The following is a 24,208-nucleotide window of genomic DNA, read 5'->3' as shown; positions in this document are numbered from 1 at the left end:
GGATCTTCCGGAACCTTCCCTGGCTATGGCGGATGTGCATGTGCAGTCCATGGGCCCCCACATGTGCACCACCCCCTGCACTGGCTGGCAGCTTTCCAGAGACATCACAGGGATGGGCAACGTTTTGGAGCTCATATCCCTGCATGTCCCGGATGATATATCCGGCCGATAGGATCGCTTTTTGCAATGCGATCATGGGCATTACTGGCATGCCCTGATTGCAATGCAAAAGCGATCACTGATAAATGGGCCCCAATGGGCGGCTTCCTTAGGCACCGGCCACCACAGCACCCTGGTGAGAGCGTCGGAAGCAACCCCAGGGAGCACACACTTTGGGAACCACTGGTCTATGGGCTACATTCAGAAAAACAATACCGGAAGAAGGCTCAACCAATACCCTCCCCAACCATGCATATGCAGCAGTTGCGCAGCAGAGGGACAAAACAGAAGTGAAGTGACAGCTAATGCGATCACTTCATCACAGGAATAGGCACCTGCCCGTACATGTGTTTTTTGATACATTCTTGCGAATGTTTATTTCGCATTGCCGTAATGATACATCTTGCCCTAGATTACATATATACATAACCATCCGCTATCCTCTATATATGTACATAACATTATAACTATACTACATCTTTAGAGTGTAAGCTCTCACGAGCAGGGCCCTCTTCCCTCACGTGCTTCTTCTTCCCTTACTTAGATTTTAATTTACAACAGCACCTAACACTTGGTTGCTGACACCCTGCATGTAGCACTGTTATGCAGCAATTTATATAAATCCTGGATTTGTCCTGCATTGTTTGTACTGTTAATAACTGTTTTTCTTGTGTGCTCATTTGTTTATGTACTTTGTAAGGTGCTGCGGAACCCTTGTGGCACCATATAAATAAAGGATAACGAGATATGGTAAGAACTTACCTTTGTTGTCTCTGTTTCTACGAAGTCCTTAGGGTCCACAGGGATACCTTGGAGTATAGGCATGGGCACCACACAATTAAAGTTGTCATCCCAGGATGCACAGGGCCCCCTCCTATACCCCGCCCACAGGCCAAGGCACCTCAGTTTTAGTAGCAAGCCATAGGCCGGAGGTCAAGAAAAAGGAAGAAAAAAGTCTGGAGCACACAGGAATCACATTCTCACAGAAAAGGAGACAGAAACTGGTGACCATAATAAGACCCTACAGAAGCACAGGGCGTTAGGGCGGGTCCCTGTGGACCCTAAGGACTTCATGTGTCTTTATCCGTTGGGGTAATCCATCCCACCTGGAGAGAATCAACCTCTGCAGAGGTCTAGAATGAAACTGGGCATACACCACCATGTCGAACGTCGACACCATGGACCCCAATCATCAGATCCCTGAGTGAATGGACACTCGTCGACCCTGGAGACAAGTGCGTATCCTAGACTGTAACACAGAGATCTTCTCTACCGTCAAGAAGATCCTCTGCTGTTGAGAGTCCAACAGTGCACCCAGACGGGTCATCCTCTGGGATGGCGTTAGGGAGGACTTCTTCCAATTTATCAGCCAGCCGTGGGTCTGCAACACTGAAAATATCAGTTGCAGATGGCTGCAGAGCACTTCTGGAGAGCCTGCTAACAGTAGTAGGTCATTCAGGTAGGGTAGCAGGCAACCCCACTGTGGCTGCAGGTGGGCCGCCATGACCACCATTACCTTGGTAAACACCCGTGGTGCCGTAGAGAGGCCAAACGGCAGAGCTTGAAACTGGCAATGGTGGTCTAGTACAGCAAATCTGAGGAAACGTTAATGAGCCCTAGCAATGGGGATATGCAGATAGGCATCCTGAATATTCAGAGTCACCATAAAATCCCCAGGTTCCATAGTGTGACACAGTCAGATTAGGAGGTCCCTCTCCTGGGTAGGGGACTCCTTCCTTACACACACACACAGCAGCAGGGAAGCAGCACACCAGTCTGGAAGCGAGTACAAGCTGGTCGGCGCCAGTCTTTATTGTACAATGTCAGAAATAACATAAAGAAAACATAAACATAAATCCTAGCCCTGTCGGGGCACTAACTTCACAGGTAGTTCCCTCACTACCAGAACCTGGCAGGGCCTAATGCCCTCGCCAGCAACAAAGCACAGCACAGTACTCACAGATAGGTTTTCCAAGTGTCTCTGAGCAAACTCCCTGTCTGCTCTCCCAGGTGAGACAATCAGCCCTAAACACACTAGGCTTATATTGGCCACTCTCAGGTGGAAAACTAACAAGCCTGTTACCAGGCTGCGAGAACCAAAACCTGGAGTGGCCGTGGGTGGAGCCCTCCCTCTCCTCTCACCCACAACCCCCAGGTCCCAAACCGGCTTTTCAAAAAGCCGAAACTCAAGCCTGCTACACTGCAGACTTTCTCCTGGGGGTTTAAAACACAAAAGACAGGAATCTGGGACAAATGTACCTGCCACAGACCACTTTACCAGTGATCCTATCACAATAGCTAATATAATGGAATGCATAGTCTCTCTCCGGAACCGAGGGACCCTTAGAAACTTGTTCAGGGATTTGGTAGGAACCGTTCGGTTTTTGAACCAGAAAGAGGTTGGAGTAATAACCCGTTCCCCTTAAGAGTAACGGGACTGGCACTATGACCCCCATGTGGAGCATAGAGTGCACCACTTCCTGAATTGCCCAAGCCTTCTCTGGATCTGAAGGAAGGCCAGCAGTGAAGACTGATGAGGAGGCCTGCTGTGGAAGGAGAGGGCATACCCTGAGAGACCACTTCCCTTACCCAAATGTCTGTGGTAGTCTGGCACCAGCACTGGGCGAATTACAGAAGTCAGCCTCCCACCTTGGGGTCCCCAAGGGGAGGCCCGTCCCATCAGGCTGAGAGTTTGTCGTCCTGCTTAGCGGCCGGACGTCTGGCGCTCCAAGCCTCCTATTGGATCCTGACGGCCTCGGAAAGAACAGCACCTTAGGCTTACTCTGTGGGTGAGAGGGCCGAACGGACGGGGTCCTAGACCTAGATGGAACCAGTGCTGAAAGTAAACTTGCAGATCTTGCTGCCTCCAATGCGTCTATGATCTTGTCCAGATCAGGGCCAAACAGGACCTGACCATTATAAAATAAGCATTCCAAGCCCTTCTTGGATTCAGCATCCGCCCTCCAAGAACGTAACCACAAGGATCAGAGAGCCGACTCTGCCGCTGCCAAAATCCTAAAAGTCAGTAGACTCACATCCAAAGCTGCTTCATTAATGTATGCAGCAGAATCTCGGAAATTGCCCGTAACACAGCCTGTTCACTGGCAATCTCCGAAGATAAGGAAGCTTCTAAGGCGTCCATCTTTCCATGTCCCGAGCCACCCAGCAGACTGCCATAGCCGGTCTGGAGTAGATAGACTTAAGGCACTCATCCGCCTTACGGTCCATTGCATCAGTCATAGAGGACATGGACGGTATAGGTAGTGTCGCGCACCTCGCTAAGCGCATCACATGAGAATCCACCTGAGGAGGCGACTCCCATTTAGTGAAATAATTCTTCGCAAAGGGGTATGCATAAGCCAGACGCCTTTGCAGTTGCCCTTCGCGCCACCACTAAATGATCCACTAGCTGATCAGATAGGGGACAAAAACAGCAGCAGCAGCCCCCTTATCCTCCTTAAAATACGCATATGTTGGCGCAGTTATCGGCAGGCCATCATCCGTAATTACCATGGCCGTATATGGCCTGGAATATATATCATGGACTTCACCCCCACCTCTGATTGTGGGGTGTCAGACACATCTGCAAATTCGTTATCGGATGACATGTCATCCTCCCAATACTGTGTAATTGGGTGGGGGGGGACACAGCAAAGGTCTTCTAGCAGATCTAAGTGGCGGTACTTGCAACCGATCCATTAGGCGCTGGACCGTGGCAGCAGAAGGTTCACCCAGACAGGCTCTGTTTGGGAAAGAGTCTATTGAGGGGGACACTGGGCTACCACCATCTGTCCTGGGACCCCTGATATGAGGGACGGGACTACCGCATGCTGCGTGAACCCCAACAGAGGGAATGCAGGGGGGGCAGACAGTCGATCCACCAGGATAGTCAGGGATTGTGTAAAACAAGCCCAGGGAGGTACCTTGCATAAACCATCCTGAAGTACACACCCCTCCCCCACACCTGCTTTACATTTGGAGCAGAAATACAGAAGAGGGGTATCTGACTAGACATATTGGTATGTTACCCACCGCACAGTAAGAAATACTTCAAACTATGAGGCAAATTCCAACCCTGACAGCACTGGCACCGTGAGGGCTGAGAGAAAAGGAGATATAGGGATAGTAAAATGGCTGACAGTAGAATAACAGGCAGACAGCGCTAGCATAAAGTCACACACCCTGTAGAGATGGTGCTATCATCAACTACACAGACCAACAGTCTGGTAGGAATAGCGCTACATACACTGACCTTACTTGGAGGAGAGGTATGTAAGAGGGACCCGGGCTCCGCACTCTGACACCAGCGTGTAATGCTCATCTAAAATGGCCGCCAGAGAAGACGGGCCCAGGAGGAGGATCGCTGCCTCAGCCCGCCAGACCACAGTGGAAAGGCGCTGAGAACAGCGGGGGAGAGGCCTCCTGTGCGCTGCAGGGAAGGCGCTCTCCCCTGGCAGGTAATTATCCCCCTGGGATGCTGGAGCGTGTTCCGCAACGCTCCAGCCCCGCATCCCTGGTGGTCTAGTGTGAGCGCAGGCATCCGCCTGGCTCCACTATACTGCCGTCCCCAGGGAGCCCCCAGCCCTGGGGACACCGGACTGTGTATCAGCGAACGCCTACCGCAGACGCCCGCTGCTTACCTTATGATGCCTCCCGTAGGTCCGGCCACAGTCCAAGGCCCCCAGGGGTTCTGCTAGCTGGAACCCCCAAGAGCCCGCCGAGTTCCCCAGATCGCTACCTGTGGTCGGCGCCGGCGGGGGTGTCGGAGCGGTAGCATGGACGTCCGCTGGACTGTTCATGCTACCTCTCTCGAAGATCTTCAGGGGCTGTGAACACACAGCTCCCCTGTGCAGTGACCCAGCTCCGGCCGGGCACCTACTGAAACTGAGGTGCCTTGGCCTGGGGGCGGGGTATAGGAGGGGGCCCGGTGCATCCTGGGATGACAATTTTAACTGTGTGGTGCCCATGGACAAGCCCATGCCTATACCCCAAGGTATCCCTGTGATCCCTAAGGACCCTGGAGTAGAAAATAATAATAATAATACATAACTAGTATCCCATTTACATATATATGTACATAACAACCATCCGCTATCCTTCATATCAGTGGTTCCCAAACTTTTTTGAACCACTGCGCCCTAGAGTATCAGCATCGTTTTTATGGCACCCCTAAGTTTAAGTTTGTTGTTGAGACAGTGGCGTAACTTCATCCCAGGTGCCCGGAGGCAAGATAAATGTTGTTCCCCCCCAAAAAAAATAAAATTAATCATCCCCCCAGCACCTATGCCAGCCCCAGCTGCCGTCGCCCCCCTATGCAGTTCCCCCAGTAGTGGTCCCCCTGTGCAGTGCCCTCTGTAGAGGTCCCCTTATGCAGTACTCGCCTATGTAGTGCCCCCCAGTAATGGTTCCCCTATGCAGTACCTCCAGTAGTTGTGCCCCTACGCAGTGCCCATGGTAGTAAGGGCCCCTGTAGTGCCACCAGTTGTAATGCCCCTGCAGTGCCCCAGTAGTAATGCCCCTTGAAGTGCCCCCAGTAGTAAGGGCCCCTGTAGTGCCCCCAGTTGTAGTGCTCCCAATAGTGCCCCCAGTAGGAAGGCCCCTGTATTGAGCCCCAGTAGTGCCCCCTTAGTAAGCCCCAGTAGTGCCCCCTGTAATGCCCCCTGGAGTGCCCCCAGTAGTAAGCCTCTATAGTAAGCCCCAGTAGTGCCCCCTGTAGTAATACCCCCAGTAATGCCCCCTGTAGTGCCAGTAATGTCCCCCAGTAGTGCCCCCTGTAGTAAGTCCCAGTAGTGCCCCCAGTAATGCCCCCTGTAGTGAGCCCCAGTAGTGCCCCCTGTAGTAAGCCCCAGTAATGCCCCCTGTAGTAAGCCCCAGTAGTGCCCCCTGTAGTAAGCCCCAGTAATGTCCCCTGTAGTAAGCCCCAGTAATGACCCCTGTAGTGAACACTCCCCGCGCGTGCACACACACACAAAAAAAACAATACTTACCTTGAGCCCCGCTCCAGTGCTGCTGCCGTCCGTCCCCGGCGCCCGCTCCTCGGGGGGCGCCCGGCATATGGCGGGTGCAAGGGATGCGACCGCACCCACTGCACCGCCCGTAGTTACGCCAATGGAGGTGGAGAGCCGATCAGTGGCGCTCCTTCTCCATGCAGTGCCCGGAACGGCTGGGGGACAATGGAGCCAGGTGCCCCCTTCAGGGCTGGCGCCCGGCGGCAAATGACTCCATTGTCTCCAGGAGTTCCGCCACTGTATTGAGACATTCAGGAAAAAATTAAGTAGTAAAGTGAAGTAAATTGTGATTACCTGTCATCCTTAGGCTCAGTTATGTGATGGGGACAGGTTTGTGCTTCTGTTTGCACACATATTTACATTACATTGACCACCAACCTGAGGCATCCCTGTAAGTGTCCCGAGCAGGGGCAGAACTATGGGAGACAATGGAGGTCCCTGCCTCTGGGCTCAAGCACTTAAGGGGCACCTCCTCCATTGCCCTCAATATATTCACCCCACTTAGGACTTTAACTATGTACCCGGAGTGTACCGTCATGGCTGCCCAAAACATGGCACCTCTTCCTGGCACCTGAGAAGCCTCCATACACTAGTGGAGAGATCCGTGTCAGATCATCAGCTGCCGCTTGCGTCTATTTGTAGCCTGTCCCTACTCATTGGTGTCGCTGCTCCTCAACAGCTTCTTTTGTCAGTGTGACATGTCCGGTGCCCTCCTCACCCACACCTCTCTATCTCACTCCTCCCTGGTGAGTGTATCTGCAAGCAAAATGCTACATTACAGTGTCAGCGGCTGCGACAGGGGGCACCAAATTATAACTTGCCTCCGGGAATCTGGGATGAATTTACGCCACTGGTCCAGAGGCACCCCAGGGTGCCACTGCACACAGTTTGGGAAACACTGCTCTATATATTACATACTGAACATAACACCCTAATACATCTACGTACATAGAAAACATTCTAACTATACTACATGACTAGTATCCCATTCCATGCCCTTAACATTTCCATCCTCTCTCCCATTCTGTATGTAATTGTGGGGCCCATTTATTAAGGATCGCATTTTGCAATGCGATCAGGGCATGCAGTACCGCCCATGATCGCATTGCAAAATGCGATCATACCGGCCGAATGTATGACCCGGCACATGCAGGAAGACGGGCTCCGAAAAGACGCTCTGACCAGAGCGCTCGCTCTGAATCAGTGCCCTCCTACCTTAAAATGGAGCGGCCTCCTGGCCGCTTGCATAGCTGTGGGTGACCACCCACAGCATATGCGAGCGGCCAAAAAGATGGTCGCGATGGTCAAGACCATCGGACTTGCGACGAGACCCTGCGGTAGGGTCTCATTGCCGCAAGCCCTGGAGTGATTTTGGCTCTATCAGAGCCAAAATCACTCCCACTGACATCACTAGTGATGTCAGTGGGGCCGGACTCTGACGGTAGGCGTTCCCATGGGAACGCCTCCGTCTGGCAACCACGCCCCCGGCACGCCCACTAAAGGGGGCGTGCTGTCACTCACCATCGACAGCACGCCCCCTTTAGTGTGAGACCCAGAACGACGGCTTGGCCGTCGTTATTCGGGTCTCGCGCATGCGCACGACGGAGCTCCCTCCTGCGCATTGGGGGAACATCGACCTGCTTGCGAGCGTCCTGCGCTCGCGAACGGGTCTGAATGACCCCCAGAGCCCGTCCCTGCGATGTGGCCGGAGCGCATTCCGGGCTGCTGTGCATGCGCAGTCCCGCGGACTGCACACAAGCGGCGCCCATTGCCGGCGGAGGTATCTGGAAGATCCCTCCGCCGGCTGAAATGCGGGTAAGTGCCCATAGGACACAGCGGCTAACGCTATCTTCAGATAGCGTTAGCTGCTGGGGTCAATATCGGGAATGTTTTGCATTCCCGATATTGATAAATTTTGCAGCATCACATCCCCCATAGAAACCTATGGGGGAGGCGGCTGCTGGCGGCAATGGAGGGATCGCAGCAGGTATCGGAGATACCTGCTGCGGTCTCTCTTTCATACATTCGGGGGATACTAAGTATTTGAGGTAAACCTGTTTTCGGGGAATTTACCTCATATGCACTTTGATAAATGGGCCCCTGTATCACATACCACACACTCCGCTCTAGCAGGCAAATGTGCGGGCAGCTCAGCCCGGGGTCCTCAGGCAGCGCAGTGTGATTGGTTACCGGCACATCAGCTTGACAACCGCAACCCAAGAGAACGGAGACGCAGCAGCCGCAGGGACAGAGCACTGACTGCGGCCCGGGCACCGGGGGCTTATCCTGGGCACAGACACCGGGGCGGGGCGCTGCTGTCACACACTCAGCTGACCGGCTGCCGACACAAAGCGGTCACACCAGACGGGGCTCTGGGACACCGAATCGGGAAGAAAGGAGAGAACCAGGTACCAGGGGAGGCGGCGGAGGAGGAGGCAGGAGGTATTGGCTGCACAGCATCTCTGTCTGTCTGATCTATCTATTAGACCACCCATACTCATGCCTAGTAACTTATTCTTGTTATGTCAAAGCTTCATATATTTCATCTTGTTTCCTGTAATAACCTATGATTGTGGGGAGAAAATGGGTAACAACTATGTTTTGTACATTAGAGTATGTAATATCTGCAATTGGTACAGTCACATACTGTACTTACTTGAAGCAAACATTATTTATTGAGTCATTAAAATGCAGTACATATTTATTGGGTGCTCGGTACATTGCCCGATGCATTTATACCAATTTGCATATTTAGTAGTTTTATACCTTTTAAAGAGCTCATCTATTTTTCTATCACTACCTGCCCATATCCATGTCATTGGAATGATCTGATTCCTGTGTGAAGTGTATGTTGTGTTCCTTCATGGAAACTCACATATACTGATACACTGGCCCTGATACTGTGTTATGATCAAGGGAGTGACCAAGCGGCAATATAGTGAGCTGACTCTTTATATGTGATCAGTTGGATGAGGGGCCTGCCTGCCATATAGTGATCCCTCCTTCATAGGGGGTGTGATGGAAGAACAGCAGCTGAGGCGGACTCCCCCTTCCAAGCTTTCCACCCCCCAGTTATGTCTTCTCTTTCTGTGAAAAGGTTACTGCCAGGATGTCATTTCCTTTGTTGCATTTTGCTAGAGAAGATTTCAGCATTGTTAAATATTGCTCTCCCCCCCACAATAGGATTGGAATAGTCCTGCTTTCCAAGTAGGAGATTCAGCCTTTTCAATTATTTAAGGCACAGTGTGTAGAGTCGCTTTATTTTTTTGGAATTGAAATGAACAGACGGTAACTGTTTAGTCTCTGCAGAAAGGATCATACGAGTCAGAGCTTTACTCTTTCTTGTCACTTAAAGTGTGATAGGGTCATTTACAAACCGCACGCCCCCCTTCATTGTTTTTGGGAACATGCTCCATTATCTGCTCCTGGTTGTGCCCCGTGAGAACAATAAAATGTGTTCTCCGACCTCCTAGCATTTTAGGGACACTATTTATATTCATTTACATTTTTAAGTTGTTTTCTTTAACTACTCCCCATCTAGACTCATTTATGGCTAATAAATAATGCAGGGAGATTGAGACTGTAATTATTACGCCAATTTGTGTATTTGATAGACAGTACATGGGTAGAAGTGTACCTATAAATGTGCTTTCCCGAAGCTGTGCAAATGGAAAGGAAAAGAGACCCTTTTTATGGGAACTCGGATACTGTGGATAATTTAATTCCTTTTGCAGGAACCCTACTGAAATGTAAAGGACCCTGCTCTAAATGCATTTTCCCTGATCCTTTATTTTATTTACAATAAATAGCCCCATCCTGCAAAATGAAATATACAATTGCACTGCAGCGTAAAAGTGAGTAAGTTGGATGGACCTACCCAGTGATCAAGAAGGAACGCCTGCCGTCTGCCCAACTCCTTATAATGGCTATGCTGTCATTTTATCTGGCACTATAGTGCTGTCACTATGCTGTCATTTTATCTGGCACTATAGTGCTGTCACTATGCTGTCATTTTATCTGGCACTATAGTGCAGTCACTATGCTGTCATTTTATCTGGCACTATAGTGCAGTCACTATGCTGTCATTTTATCTGGCACTATAGTGCTGTCACTATGCTGTCATTTTATCTGGCACTATAGTGCTGTCACTATGCTGTCATTTTATCTGGCACTATAGTGCTGTCACTATGCTGTCATTTTATCTGGCACTATAGTGCTGTCACTATGCTGTCATTTTATCTGGCACTATAGTGCTGTCACTATGCTGTCATTTTATCTGGCACTACAGTGCTGTCACTATGCTGTCATTTTATCTGGCACTATAGTGCTGTCACTATGCTGTCATTTTAACTGGCAGAACCAATTGATAGGAGTAAAAAACTAGGCACATATGTGCAAAACTATTCATGTGATCTTACAAGTGATCATTTGCGCTGTGGTTCTACATTTTTTAATTTTTATTCATATATTACCTTTACTCAGTAGTAACAGTTGTGAACCATTGGGCATAGTTCAATTCACTGTCCAGTGTTCTCCCCAGAAAATGTTTCCAGCCGGGTAGGGGTCTTCGCAATAATAAAATGGTTTTTAACCCTGACCATTTTCATAATCAAAGTCTGTAGGATCTCATCCCTCTAGTGATATTGGCATCACGTTATTTTGTGCTGGCACCACAGAATGTATTTTTATACAGCTCTCAGATACAGCGTCCCCTCTTGCAGGCTCCAACAATACTGTCCCCACAGAATTATTTTCAGCTCCTACACAGACATAGAGTGGACACAGGTCTACTCTTTTTAATGTGTTCAGACGGCTGTTCCCGCCCAAACAGCTCACCCTTGCTTTTATATAGGGGGAGGGATCTCTGCCCTCCAACCTTACACCACCCTGTACTGTTACGGGCTCGAGCTGCACCACCCGGCACTGGCCCCTGCCCCAATGCGCCACATCCCCCTACTGCCTGGCACTCCCCCTCCCCCCCTGCCCCAATGCCTCGCTTCCTGTCGGCCAGAACCCTCACTAACGAGTCCTTATTGCCAGCGGACACGGATGCCAGATGGACTAGGAGCCTCCGATGGGAAGAACATGTGTCGTTGGCGCAACTTGCCGTCACATTCAGCATCCGTGGCAACGAGGATACATTGAGGGTGACTGAGCAACAGGGGACGCGGCGCATTGGGATGGGGGGCAGTGGCAGGCGGCGATAGCTGTTTCTTGCCGGGTGGACCACCCGCAAAAAACAACCTGGGGAGAACACGCTGCTGTCATAAAAATTACTGTACATATGTGTCCACATACATCTAACCTCCAAGTGCTACTAGTTGCGTTCCACATAACGCGTGAGCGCTGTGTGAATCCGTAGCGCTGAGCATCTTCTGGTGCGACTTTTTACCTTCCAATATGTCTTATTCCCACAGAGATGTGAGTAGGACGCACAAGCAGCTTCTGCTGATTAAAATGATATGAAGCATGCCTATGTTCTGTGTGCTACTGCAGGTGTATGTGCATGTGAAAAGCTACGTTACAGTGTTACAGCTGCTGACACTGTAACGTAGCATTTTGCATGCAGATACACCCGCAGTCGCGCACACACAATACGGGAATGCTGCATATCATTTTAATCAGCAGATACTGCTTGTGCGATCAATTCGACGAATAAGGTAAAAAGTCGCACCAAAAGTCGCTCGGCTCTACTGAGTCATGGCACGACTAGAAGGGCTGTTTAACGTGCAAGGGGGCTAGATGTATGTGGACACATCTGTGCATATGTGTTTAATTCAGATACATCATCAACAATTAAGGAACGAACAATCATAAGCATTACCAGAGTTTCCATTCTGTTTATTTTAAACATTATAATATTAGTAATAAGAGTGTTGCTTTGCTATGCCGCTTGTTTATCCACGCAACAGCCAACTAGAGTAAACAGTATGACATTCCTCCCACATTGTATACTGAAGGAAAGCTACTTTCAGCTCAGTAAATAGGTCACTGCATAGCAACTTGTTTGTGATACTTACTTAACCTCTTTACATGCTATTAAATTATTAGTTTTTGTACACCAAGTGGTGCTCAGCTTCATAAAGTTTAACTGTTAATTATTTTTGTTGTCACTCTTTATTCATAGAACCTGTAATAAGTCATAGAACCTGTAATAAGTTTGTAATATTTGTCTATAGGTCTATTCTATGTTAAACTGTCACTATAACGTGGATAGAATGTGACTTTTTTTTTTTTAACCTTAAACCTTGAATATTTCAATATGTTGTTAATGGATGTCAACTGGGACCATGTTTGTCTTTGGTTGTCTGGTCTACTTCGTTACATTGTTCAAAAGTTGATTGCTGTACACTGCCATATTTGAAAATCTGTTCCACATTCCATGTCGGTAAGGCTCTGCAAAAGTTTAATCCCGCAACACACATGCTCTCCTGAGATTTTATGCAAACGTAATCGGTTTTACAGGGAAGCGAAAGGATTTGTGGGCCAGGATGGCGGCATCTGTGGAGGTGCAACAGTTTGCACCACTGAGTGAGAGGAGTAGCGTGGATTGGGAGCGTTCTTTGGTGAGTGCGTATAGTATTGCCCCCACATTCAAAAACAAAATTTGAGTTTGTGTGATAGGTATATATAAATGACGGGCGAAGAGGGTGTTCTAAGGTTGCAGGAGGGGACATAGCTCTTTTCCTGGCACAAAAAGTTTTCGACCATCTGTGAAGAGGTGAAGAGAATTTCTCATTCTATATTTTGCACTGTCCAGTTTTGATGTCCCCTGATTCAAGGGATTCATTTAAGATGTTAGTGATGCTAAATTAAGCTGTATTTTAGGAGATAAACAGAAAAATGTAAATGAATAATGTGAGAGCACCTGCAGTGGTTGTATGCTGGAGTTATAAGTGAATTTTCATTGCTTGTAACCTGCATATTTAAGTTGTGTAGGCACAAACTCCATGTTCCTGTGGGCAGTTATAGTGGACCGTGAGATGTACTAAAATGACAAGTAGACACATTTGCGCAATAAAGAAGTAGTGCGGTTTCGCATTTTTCATGAGGCTTATAAACGGCCTTTACTGACTGCTGTTAAGAGGAACAATCATTTATCAATTTATGCTACTTCCTTTTATTCCCTTTCTTTACCATATCACATAGAAAAACATCACAAGCAGCTAAAGCTGAGTTTATAGAGCTTTTGTAAGTCAATGTGAAATACATTTGTAACTTTCATATTTTCTAATGTTTGCCCTGGATATTTAAATTGTTGGTCATTTTGTGGTGTGTTGGCCTCCAGTGTTCCTGCCCGCTGATGATAAACATTGGGGTGTAAAGATTTCCTGGCTAAATGTGAATGCCACATAAACAGCACTAGACACATTTAGTTGTTTGCTTTGGATCTGGGGTTCACATTGTTTACTTATTGTATCATGACATAAGTGTAAATACGTTTTGTCCAAAAGTGACTTGTTACTGCTACCTGTGCATGTTTTTTTGTAATCTGGTCTAAAAGACTTGTTATGGGGGTCTAGTACACCTAATATGGAGTCACATAACGGTAGTGATTGCTCCAGCCTCTGCTTTTGTATGCCCAAGGCAACATGGAAATACAGATGTGTCCACATACATCTATCCTCTGTACGTTACAAGTGCGGTTACACATAATGCGTGAGTGCAATGTGACTCTGTAGCGCTGAACATATTTTCGTGCTACTTTTTCCCTTTAAATGTGTCTTACTCACACAGCTATGGGGATAGAACGCACAAGCAGCTTCTGCTGATTGAAATGATGCCTTTATTCTATGTGCGACTGTGAGTGTATCTTACAGTGTCAGCGGTTGCCATGACTAGAAGGGCTGCTTCTAGCGCAAGGAGACTAGATGTATGTGGACACATCTGTTTGGTCTGATTCCTCATAACAAAACTGTTTTTGAGTGTACAACACTGAATAAAATGTCGGTTCTACTGTAAATAATGTATGATCATACTAATTTATTATAAAACAAAATGGTCTTCAAAATGCTGCCTTTCATGTTGGAATGAACTTTCCAGTACATGCAAAGGTGGTATTTTATTTCAGTCCAAAAACATATTGGTAGGTTAACATTAGTGTTTGTTTATTTTTGTGGTGGAGGTTTTAAATTGTAAACTCATCTAGACCAAGGATGAAGTGCAGGGCATATACATAATAATCTCTATACAACAAAGATTTCCTCCTGATGTACAAAATAGAGAAGCAACTGAATATTTGAGATAGTTACCAGAAAATGCATATAAAAAGATATGTAAAATGTCTTTGCTGCACTGCTAAGTGGACAGTTTCTTCCAATATAAGTTATTGATATAAAGAGAGCAGAAGCACTTTCAGTTTTTTCAGAATAGACTCTCAAAGACAGACAGACAGACAGGAGAAATGTCCCAAATGTGTATGTTCTGGTGGTAAAGTCACTCACCGGCCTGTAAGCATGACACAAACAGACAGGAATTCTTTACCATGCAATTTCTATGGATTTGATTTATTTTATTGCTCTTTTTCGTGCATGTAGTTTGTCCCTAGAAGTCTCAATGCCATGGAGAATCCCTCTAAAGTAGGGGTGGGCAATAATCGTCCCCCCCAGCTGTTGTAAAACTACACATCCCAGCATTCAATGCCAAAGTTTTGCTATTTGGCCATGCTAATACTGTTGCAGGGCATGCTAGAGGGCCACTTATTGCCCACCCCTGCTCTATAGGAAGTTAAAAAGAAAAAAAAGAAAAAAGAAAATTCACAGACCTTGAGAAAAGTTCAATTTGAAACGTGTCAGTGGGGAATACATGTGGAGTCTAATCAGAATACTGTATCCAGTTACAGGTTGAGTCTCCCATATCCAAAATGCTTGGGACCAGGGGTATTTTGGATAACGGAATATTCCGTATTTTGGAATATTTGCATTTCATAATTAAAAATCTTGGGAATAGGATCCTAATATACACACAGAATGCATTTATGTGTTATATATACCTTATGCTCACAGCCTGCAGGTCATTTTATACAATATTTTTAATAATTTTGTGGTTTAAGCAAAGTTTGTGTACATACATGAAATTCATTTATGTTTCATATACACCTTATACACACAGCCTGAAGGTTATTTTATACTGTATTTTTAATAATTTGTCCCTTAGACAAAGTTTGTGTACATGAAACCATCAAAAATCAAAGGTTTCATTATCTCAGTCATGCCAAAATTATTCCGTATTTCGGAATATTCCGTATTTCGGAATATTTGGATATGGGAGACTCAACCTGTACCATCTTAGCTAGCTTGGGAGCATCAACTTGCTTGATGAATTTTTTGGGCTTAGAGTCTGGTCTACCTTATGACAGCCCTAGATGTGGAAATATTATGCGTTGTTTTTTTTTTAATATGAAATAAGTGTTTTTTTTTTTTTGTTTTTTTTTTTTTATAAAAGGTAATGTAAGACACTGGATCCCCCTTCCCTTTTTTTTTTTTCTTTTAATTTATACTTCTTTGATTCTTTTTGGTATTGAGACTTCTGGAGACAAACGATATATTTGGACAAAGACAAATAGATGCAATAAAATATACAGAAACTTCAAGTGAAAAATTCCCTTCTGTTTGTGTCATGTGAAGAACAGGTGTGGGACATTTCCACCAGTATCTACACAAGGGTATTTCTTCTTTCTGTTTGAGGGCCTATTCTGAAAATTCGAAGGCATGTTTTATGTTTGAAAGAAGCCTCACATTAAAGAGTCATATACAAGGCATTCACACAATTTTATCTTTGTGAGTGTGATATTCAGGGTGTGCACAAATAATTACTTACAGTGTTACATTAAGTGTTTCTGCTCTTTTTATGTGTTTGAACTTTCAAGGATAGTAACTGCACAAGTTGGTGGTGAATAAACGATGAGTTTGATGTATGAATCTAGTGTATTAATATAGGGCTGGATTCAATTAGCCTTGCTAATTTACCGATAAAAGGGGAGTAGCCTCAGACAATTCAATTAAAAGCCCTTTTCTTTGCACGAAAAATCCACAGCTAACGTGCGTTCTCTTGTATATTCCAGGATAAGTGCCCGGAGCTATGGGTTAACATGTTGGCGCTACCCGCAATAAGGGCAGTCTGCGGGTTAATTACTGCCGCTAATTGAATCCGGCCCATAGACTTCTTCTTGCATCATGACAGACATGTTCATACTCTGGGCCTGATTCAGAGCCAGACGCTCTGAAAGAGCGCTCGCTCTGTATCAGGGTGTTTTTTTTTTTTTTTTTTTTTTGGAGCGGCCTCCTGGCCGCTTGCATAGCTGTGGGTGACCACCCACAGCTATAGCGAGCGGCCATGATGATGGTCGCGATGGTCAAGACCATCGTGACCATCGGGCTTGCGACAAGAGCCTTGTGGTAGGGTCTTGTTCATCGCAAGCCCCAGAGAGCTTTCGGCTCTAACAGAGCCGGAAGCTCTCCACTGACTTCACTCGTGATGTCAGTGGGGCTGCCCCCAAATGGCAAGCGTTCCCTCGGGAACGCCTCCTTTTGGGCAGCCACCCCCCGGCACGCCCACCAAACAGCTCACCCCCTTTGGTGCGAGACCCATAGCAACGGATTGCCCGTCGCTAGCCGGGTCTCACGCCTGCGCACGACGGAGCCGGCTCCGTCGTGCGCATGCGCTGTGGGCCACCATCGACCTGGTTGCGAGCACTCAGCGCTTGCGACCGGGTCTGAATCAGGCCCTCTGTGCTATTAGAGGATCCTGCCTATTTACTTATTAACTTGGTCTGCGACTCCAACTGGCTTCCATTATCCTCAGTGTAATACCACTGCCCCTATCCCACATAGCTTTGTCCTCACTTATATTATCACACCAGTGTTTATAAATATCCTAGATATTTAGGGCCAAATGTAATAGGATGTCAGTTTTAGTTTGTGCTGTGACTTGCAAATTCAATAGCCTGCAAACTTTTTAGCTCGAGGCTACTGCATGGATCAGTGAGATCCGTGATGGCTTCTGTGTGTGTTTAAAACAAAAAAAAATGATGTGCACCCCCTCCCCAAAAGCATAACCACCCCCGGGCATTATAAAGCCTGTCATGGTTCTAAAAATACAGGGGCCAAAATGCGTAGGGGCCCCTGTATATTAAGAACCAGCACAGAGCTTTGTTGAGCTGGTCCTGGTTCTGAAATATCAGGGGACAAAATGAGTAGGGGTCCCCTGAAAGTTCTAAAACCATCACCGAGCTGGTTTTGGAATTTTCGGGGGAGCCCTACTCGTTTTGTCCCCTGATTTTCCAGAACCAGGACCAGCTCAACAAAGGCCTGTGCTGGTTCTTAATATACAGGGGCCCACTATGCATTTTGGCCCCTGTATTTTTAGAACCAGGACAGGCTTTATAAAACCCGGGGCTGGTTATGCTTTTGGGTGGGAGTGCACGTCATATATATATATTTTTTTAAATCATTTAAAACCTTTTACATATGTGCATGTTCCTGTGTTAATCTGACCTGCTCCGGATATACTCGCTAGCCTGAAGCAGGTCTATTATTTGGGGACTTTTGGGTATTTTTTTTTTGCGAGTCTAAAACAGAGACCCTATTACATTGGGCGAGTTGATTGTTTTCAATGTGAAAACATCTGGAAGCGATTTTGTGAATGGAGATTTTTAGTAACACTTAAAAAATTTGAGTTCTATTGAACTGACACCCTATTACATTGGAGAGTTGTGAAAAACTGCGAATTTAGCACAAAACTTGCAATTTACCAAAACTGACACCCTATTACATTTAGCCCATAATGCTGGTTAGAAAGGTCCAGCCTATTGAGACACTCTTGTGTCAATCTGACTGTTCCTCAAATTTTGTACATTTTGGTTACATTTATTCTGATCAGTTCTAGAATGTGCTTAGAGATATTTCCTCCATGATCACACCCAAAACACGCTATGTTTTCTGATAGAGTGTGTATGGTTCTCAAACTGTAACAGTATAGCTTATGTGTCATAGCATGTAACCGATGACTGGCGTGTTTGGATAGTAGCATTTTATATAAACAATCATAGCTCTATAGAATACAGTTTTTCTTTTAACCACTTGATACACAGAGAGGCACGTTTTACTAGCAATGTTAACACAGTCTGCAGTGCTTTTTATTAAGGAAATAGTAATTTTCATTGTTATTCTTATTAATTTGTAAGCCAGTTTTTTTTTTTTTTTTTATCGGGTCATTTTACCCAGTTGAGATGCTATACCTGATTTATAGATGTGACCAGTGTTTTTAGGCTAATTTTATGGAGACCAGAGTTGAATATACCTTGTTCCCTTTTCAGACCATCACAATGACGGCAGAAGAAACTGTAAATGTGAAAGAAGTAGAGATTACTAAGTTGATTCTAGACTTCCTCAATGCCAAGAAGCTGCACATCAGCATGCTGGCCCTGGAGAAGGAAAGTGGAGTAATAAATGGGCTGTATTCTGACGATATGCTTTTTCTCCGGTATGTCACAGTACAAACAGTATGCAAGTTTTTATTATTATCTTTTTTCTAAAAAGAGAAATAAATTTGCTCCACGGTTAAATATTGAAAAGTGGTTATTATAGTGTTTCCGCACCCAAAGCAGGGTTGCCAATATATTAAATGATTAACACTTAGGCAAGTGTTCTGGCCCCCCACTTTCTGTAGCTTTCTAATACCTCTGGGTTCCAGACTGTCCGTGGTGGATCTGAGAGTGCTTGGAGGACTCGTCCTGGATGGATCAGGTTTCCAAATGTTGGTGACAGCACATGTCCCCCTGTTGTGTACTCTTTTTCCCTCTGCTGCTTAGGTGTGCTAGGAGTGGCATCTATCTCTCCAGTGCAAATACCAGGGGGTATATAACCTTTTTTCTTTGGGAGTACATCGCACAACAGAATAATAGATACAGGGCAAGCCTGGTTTCTCTATAGTACTGTATTTTCTTGATGATAAAGTATATTAAAATTTTAACCCATGAAATACAATTCATTTTATATTTTTGTCTCTCAACAAATAAATCCTCCTTTGTACAGTAGTTTCACATCATCATTGGCTTTTACTTAACATACTGTAAATTCGTTATAGGCCTAATTCGTTTTGATTTCTGAGCATTTTCTTTTTGTAAAAGTGTGTGGATTTTTAATTTTTTTTATTTTGACCATGACCATTCTCCAGACACATAAACACAGATTTTAGGTGATGCATTTTTACGTTCAACAGCCTGAAAATGAAGGAACATCTGCAAACTTTATGATAACACTGTAGAGAAACATTGGAGCTTTGGAAAGATGAGTCTAGAGAAGCCACAATTTACATTGTACAAAGAAAAATAAAAACAGGAAATAGAAAGGAAGCAATTGAGAAGTATTAAAATGTAGTGTTCATTCTAGTACCCTGCCTCCTTAACAATCCGTGCAGTTCCTCTTCCTGCCTAGGGTGTCGCTCTCTGCTCTGGTGCTTCTAGCACACTCTAGTCTGTATCTCAGCAGTTTGTTGAATCAGCTGAATGTGCTAGAAGCACCAGAGCAGAGAGCGACACCCCAGGCAGGAAAGAGGAACTGCTCGGGTTGTGACAGGTGCAGGGTGCTAGAATGAACAATAAAAATTTAATCTGAAAGGAAAACATCACATATTCATGATACTATTGCTTTTTGTATGAAATAAACATGATTCTTATATAGATTAACTGTAAATTAAACTTTTTTAAAAAAAATTCACTGCTGTTCTTATCCAGAAGCCACATTATATGTGCTTTGCAGTAATGTTCCTCACACATCCACAAAATAAATCATTTAGAACTATTTAAACTCATGGGAAGTTGGACAAAATGATTTCAGGTTACAATACTAATATGAATTTTCTGATTTATGTGTAATATGTGCCATGGTGATTTACTTTAGTTTTATTATTTACAGACAACTGATCCTCGATGGTCAGTGGGATGAAGTCCTTCAGTTTATCCAACCATTAGAGTGCATGGAAAAGTTTGACAGAAAGAGGTGCATTTTATTTAGTGTTCTATTTGATTGTTATGAATGTAATAGGCTGCCTTTCACCAAAGGCATGGAGATGTCTACAGATATATAATATGATGCAATAAATACATTTTTGCGTTTGATATTGGAGGCTAATGATGCATCTGGCTTAAGCTGGGCATCCACTATACAATTTTCTGTCAGTTATCTGTGGAATCTGGTTGGTTGGAATGAAAACCTGGTAATGTATGGGAGCAAATGACAGTCGATCATATGGTTTGAAACACTGAAATAAGGACAAAACATTGTTCAAATTTGGTTAAATTTGTGTGTCTTAACAAATTTGTCTGAACGATCATTTATGGCTATTTTCCAGTGTTTGTGAACAAATGGACAATTGTCATTTCATCGCATACATTACCAGGTTTTCATTCCAACCAGACAGACATCTGACAAAAAATTGTATAGTGGATGCCCAGCTTTACAATAGAGTAGGCACATGACCTTTTCCCACCAACAGCTACAATTGTTATTCTGCTGCCTTTATGTATGAAGTGTTCCCCTCACCTCTTATACAGTATTCTACACAATTTGGGCACGGCCATCTTTACTTCTGTTTCATGAAATTTACTGCAATGTATCATGATCCTCTCACTGTACAGCTCTTCATACATGGTTATAAAGCATATGAATTGTAAACAAGGGATAATCATATGTGTAAAAAGAATTGTGTGTATATATGTGTAATTTAGAATTGCATCTTCACTGTGAGAAATGTAAATGCGTATTTTAGAAAAACATTTTTTTTCTTCAACTGTCTGATGTTTGTTCTGTTTAGGTTTCGGTACATAGTTCTAAAGCAGAAGTTTTTGGAAGCCCTGTGCGTGAACAATGCAATGTCAGCAGAAGAGGAGCCACAGCATGTAAGATATTAATTAGTACTGTGTGGGGATTTATCCCAGAGCTGCACTGGAGAACATTCTGTTTCATCTCTCCACCAGTTTGGTATTTTGTTTTTTTCTTGAGTTTTGCAAAATTCACTACAATCAGCAAAGCTATATAAAATGTGCTTGTTATTTTGATTATCTTTTTCCTTTTTGTGAGCTACATCAAACAAAACAAATGACATACACACCATAAAGCATATGAAAATTGTATTGTACAGAGCCACAAAGTAACACAATTATTAATCAGGGCTATGGGGAGATGTACCAGAGCTTGCATTAACTTAGGAGGAAGTTAAACACCTGTGGCAAGGTCACCATTATAATGTATCAGCCTGGAAGGGTATCTTGTATATTTGTTATTTGTACTATTTTGTTGCTTTTTGATTTGAAACTGAGCATTTTTGATTATAGTGGTTTATGTCCTGATGTTCCTTTTTTATACACGCAGAAATTATATGTAATGTCAAAATCTGCAATGCCATATTTAACACTGGAGATTTTAACTTAAGGATAGGGACACATGTCACTTTGACACTGTTATAAATTCTACACTGATCAACCAGTTCAGTTTACTGAGTGAAACTACCCCAAGAATTTGCAGAATGATCAGGGAGTATGGAATTTATTTAACAAGCCATTGGGACCTGGTAAGCATTCAGAAACTGCAATTTCCACATGATTATACTAGATAAAGTAACAAGACTTTTTATTAAGCTTCTAATGCAGAAGATATTGCCAATTTCTCCTGCGTTCTGGTAAGTAATGGAGTTGCGCCTGTGCTATTTATCAAGCTTAACTACAGCAACTAATGTAATCTTCTGCTCCTACGTTTGGGAAGAGGGCCTAATTCAGAGATGAGTGCATTTAGCATCGCTGCTGTGTCTTTGGATGCAGCAGCAATGCTAACATATGCTAAGGCATACAGTGCATCCGGAAAGTATTCACAACGCTTCACTTTTTCCACATTTTGTTATGTTACAGCCTTATTCCAAAGTGGAATAAATTCATTTTGACCTTATAATTCTACACACAATACCCCATAATGACAACGTGTAAACAGTTTTTTTGCGATCTATACAAATTTTATAAAAAAACTAAGAAATCACATGTACATAAGTATTCACAACCTTTGCTCAATACTTTGTTGATGCACCTTTGGCAGTAATTACAGCCTCAAGTCTTTTTGAATATGATGCCACAAGCTTGGCACACCAATCTTTGGGCAATTTCACCCATTCCTCTTTGCAGCACCTCTCAAGCTCCATCAGGTTGGATGGGAAGAGTCGGTGCACAGCCGTTTTCAGATCTCTCCAGAGACGTTCAATTAGATTTAAGTCTGGGCCACTCAAGGACATTCACAGATTTGTCCTGAAGGTACTCCTTTAATATCTTGGTTGTATGCTTAGGGTCATTGTTCTGCTGAAAGATTAATTGTCGCCCCAGTCTGAGGTCAAGAGCACTCTGGAGTAGGTTTTCATCCAGGATGTCTCTGTACATTGCTGCATTCATCTTTCCCTCTATCCTGACTAGTCGCCCAGTTCCTGCCGCTGAAAAAACATCCCCACAGCATGATTCTGCCCCACCATGCTTCACTGTAGGGATGGTATTGGCCTGGTGATGAGCTGGTGCCTGGTTTCCACCAAACATAACGCTGGCATTCACGCCAAAGAGTTCAATCTTTTGTCTCTCATGGTCTGAGAGTCCTTCAGGTGCATTTTGCAAACTTCCAGGCAGGCTGCCATGTGCTTTTTACTGAGGAGTGGCTTCTGTCTGGCCACTCTACCATACAGGGCTGATTGGCTGGATTGCTGCAGAGATGGTTGTCCTTCTGGAAGGTTCTCCTCTCTCCACAGAGGAATGCTGTAGCTCTGACAGAGTGACCATCGGGTTCTTGGTCACCTCCTGACTAGGCCATTCTCCCCCTAATCGTTCAGTTTAGACGGCCGGCCAACTCTAGGAAGAGTCCTGGTAGTTCCGAACTTCTTCCATTTACGAATGATGGAGGCCACTGAGCTCATTGGGACCTTCAAAGCAGCAGATATTTTTCTGTATCCATCCCCAGATTTGTGCCTCGAGACAATCCTGTCTCGGAGGTCTACAGACAATTCCTTGTATTTCATGCTTAGTCTGTGCTCTGACATGCACTGTCAAGTGTGGGACCTTATATAGACAGGTGTATGCCTTTAAAAATCATGTCCAATCAACTGAATTTACCACAGGTGGACTCCAATTAAGCTGTAGGAACATCTCAAGGATGATCAGTGGAAACAGGATGCACCTGAGTTCAATTTTGAGCTTCATGGCAAAGGCCGTGAATAGTTATGTACATGTGATTTCTTAGTTTATTTTTTTTATTAAATTAGCAAAAATCTCAAAAAAAACTTTTTACAAGTTGTCATTATGGGGTATTGGCCCCGATTCAGAGCCGGACGCTCTGACCAGAGAGCTCGCTCTGAATCAGGGCCCACCTCCATAAATATGGAGCGTCCTCCTGGTCACCACCCACAGCATATACGAGCGTGCAGGATGATGGTCGCGATGGTCTTGACCATCGCGACCATCGCCACTGCGAGCAGAAGCCTGCGGTTGAGTTTCTCAACCGCAAGGCCAGGAGTGATTTTGGCTCTATCAGAGCCAAAATCACTCCCACTGACATCACTAGTGATGGGAACGCCTCCGTCTGGCAGGCACGCCCCCGGCACGCTCACCAAAGGGGGCGTGCTGTCAATCAACATCGACAGCACGCCCCCTTTGATCAGACACTACGAGCGAAGGAAAGTCCTTCGCTCGTCGCGTCTCGCGCATGCGCACGACGGAGCTCCCTCCGTCTTGCACATGCGCAGTGCAGACCATCGACCCACTTGCGAGCGGACAGCCGCTCGCGAGTGGGTCTGAATCAGGGCCATTGTGTGTAGAATTTTGAGGACAAAAATTAATGTATTATTTTTGCACATCCACAGCAGCGAAAATCGCCACTACTGCAGCATTTGCGTACAACTGTGAATCAGGTCCATTGTGTATATTACACTTTTACCATCTAAAACAAAAAATACACTTTTTTATGCTATTTTCCTAGGTTTCATTTTGGACAAAATTTGCACACTCTCGCCATGGGTAG

At 45.1% G+C, this 24,208-nt stretch overlaps 1 protein-coding gene across 1 annotated transcript; it reads left to right on the top strand.

Annotated features, from left to right (window-relative positions):
- Positions 1-8,394: 8,394 nt before the first annotated feature.
- LOC148505667 (WD repeat-containing protein 47-like) lies at positions 8,395-21,066 on the top strand (the record flags this gene model as incomplete). The annotated part of the gene is made up of 4 exons (XM_088447892.1): positions 8,395-8,575; positions 18,484-18,650; positions 20,084-20,167; positions 20,982-21,066. Coding segments are annotated over exons 2-4 (327 nt in total), but the record flags the coding sequence as incomplete, so codon positions are not given.
- Positions 21,067-24,208: the final 3,142 nt, after the last annotated feature.

The sequence above is a fragment of the Taudactylus pleione genome, unplaced genomic scaffold (genome assembly GCF_031769625.1).
Source record: "Taudactylus pleione unplaced genomic scaffold, aTauple2 ptg000444l, whole genome shotgun sequence".
Taxonomy (NCBI): Eukaryota; Metazoa; Chordata; class Amphibia; order Anura; family Myobatrachidae; genus Taudactylus; species Taudactylus pleione.
The sequence above is the reverse complement of the archived record's forward strand: the minus strand, read 5'-3'. Positions and strand labels throughout refer to the sequence as shown.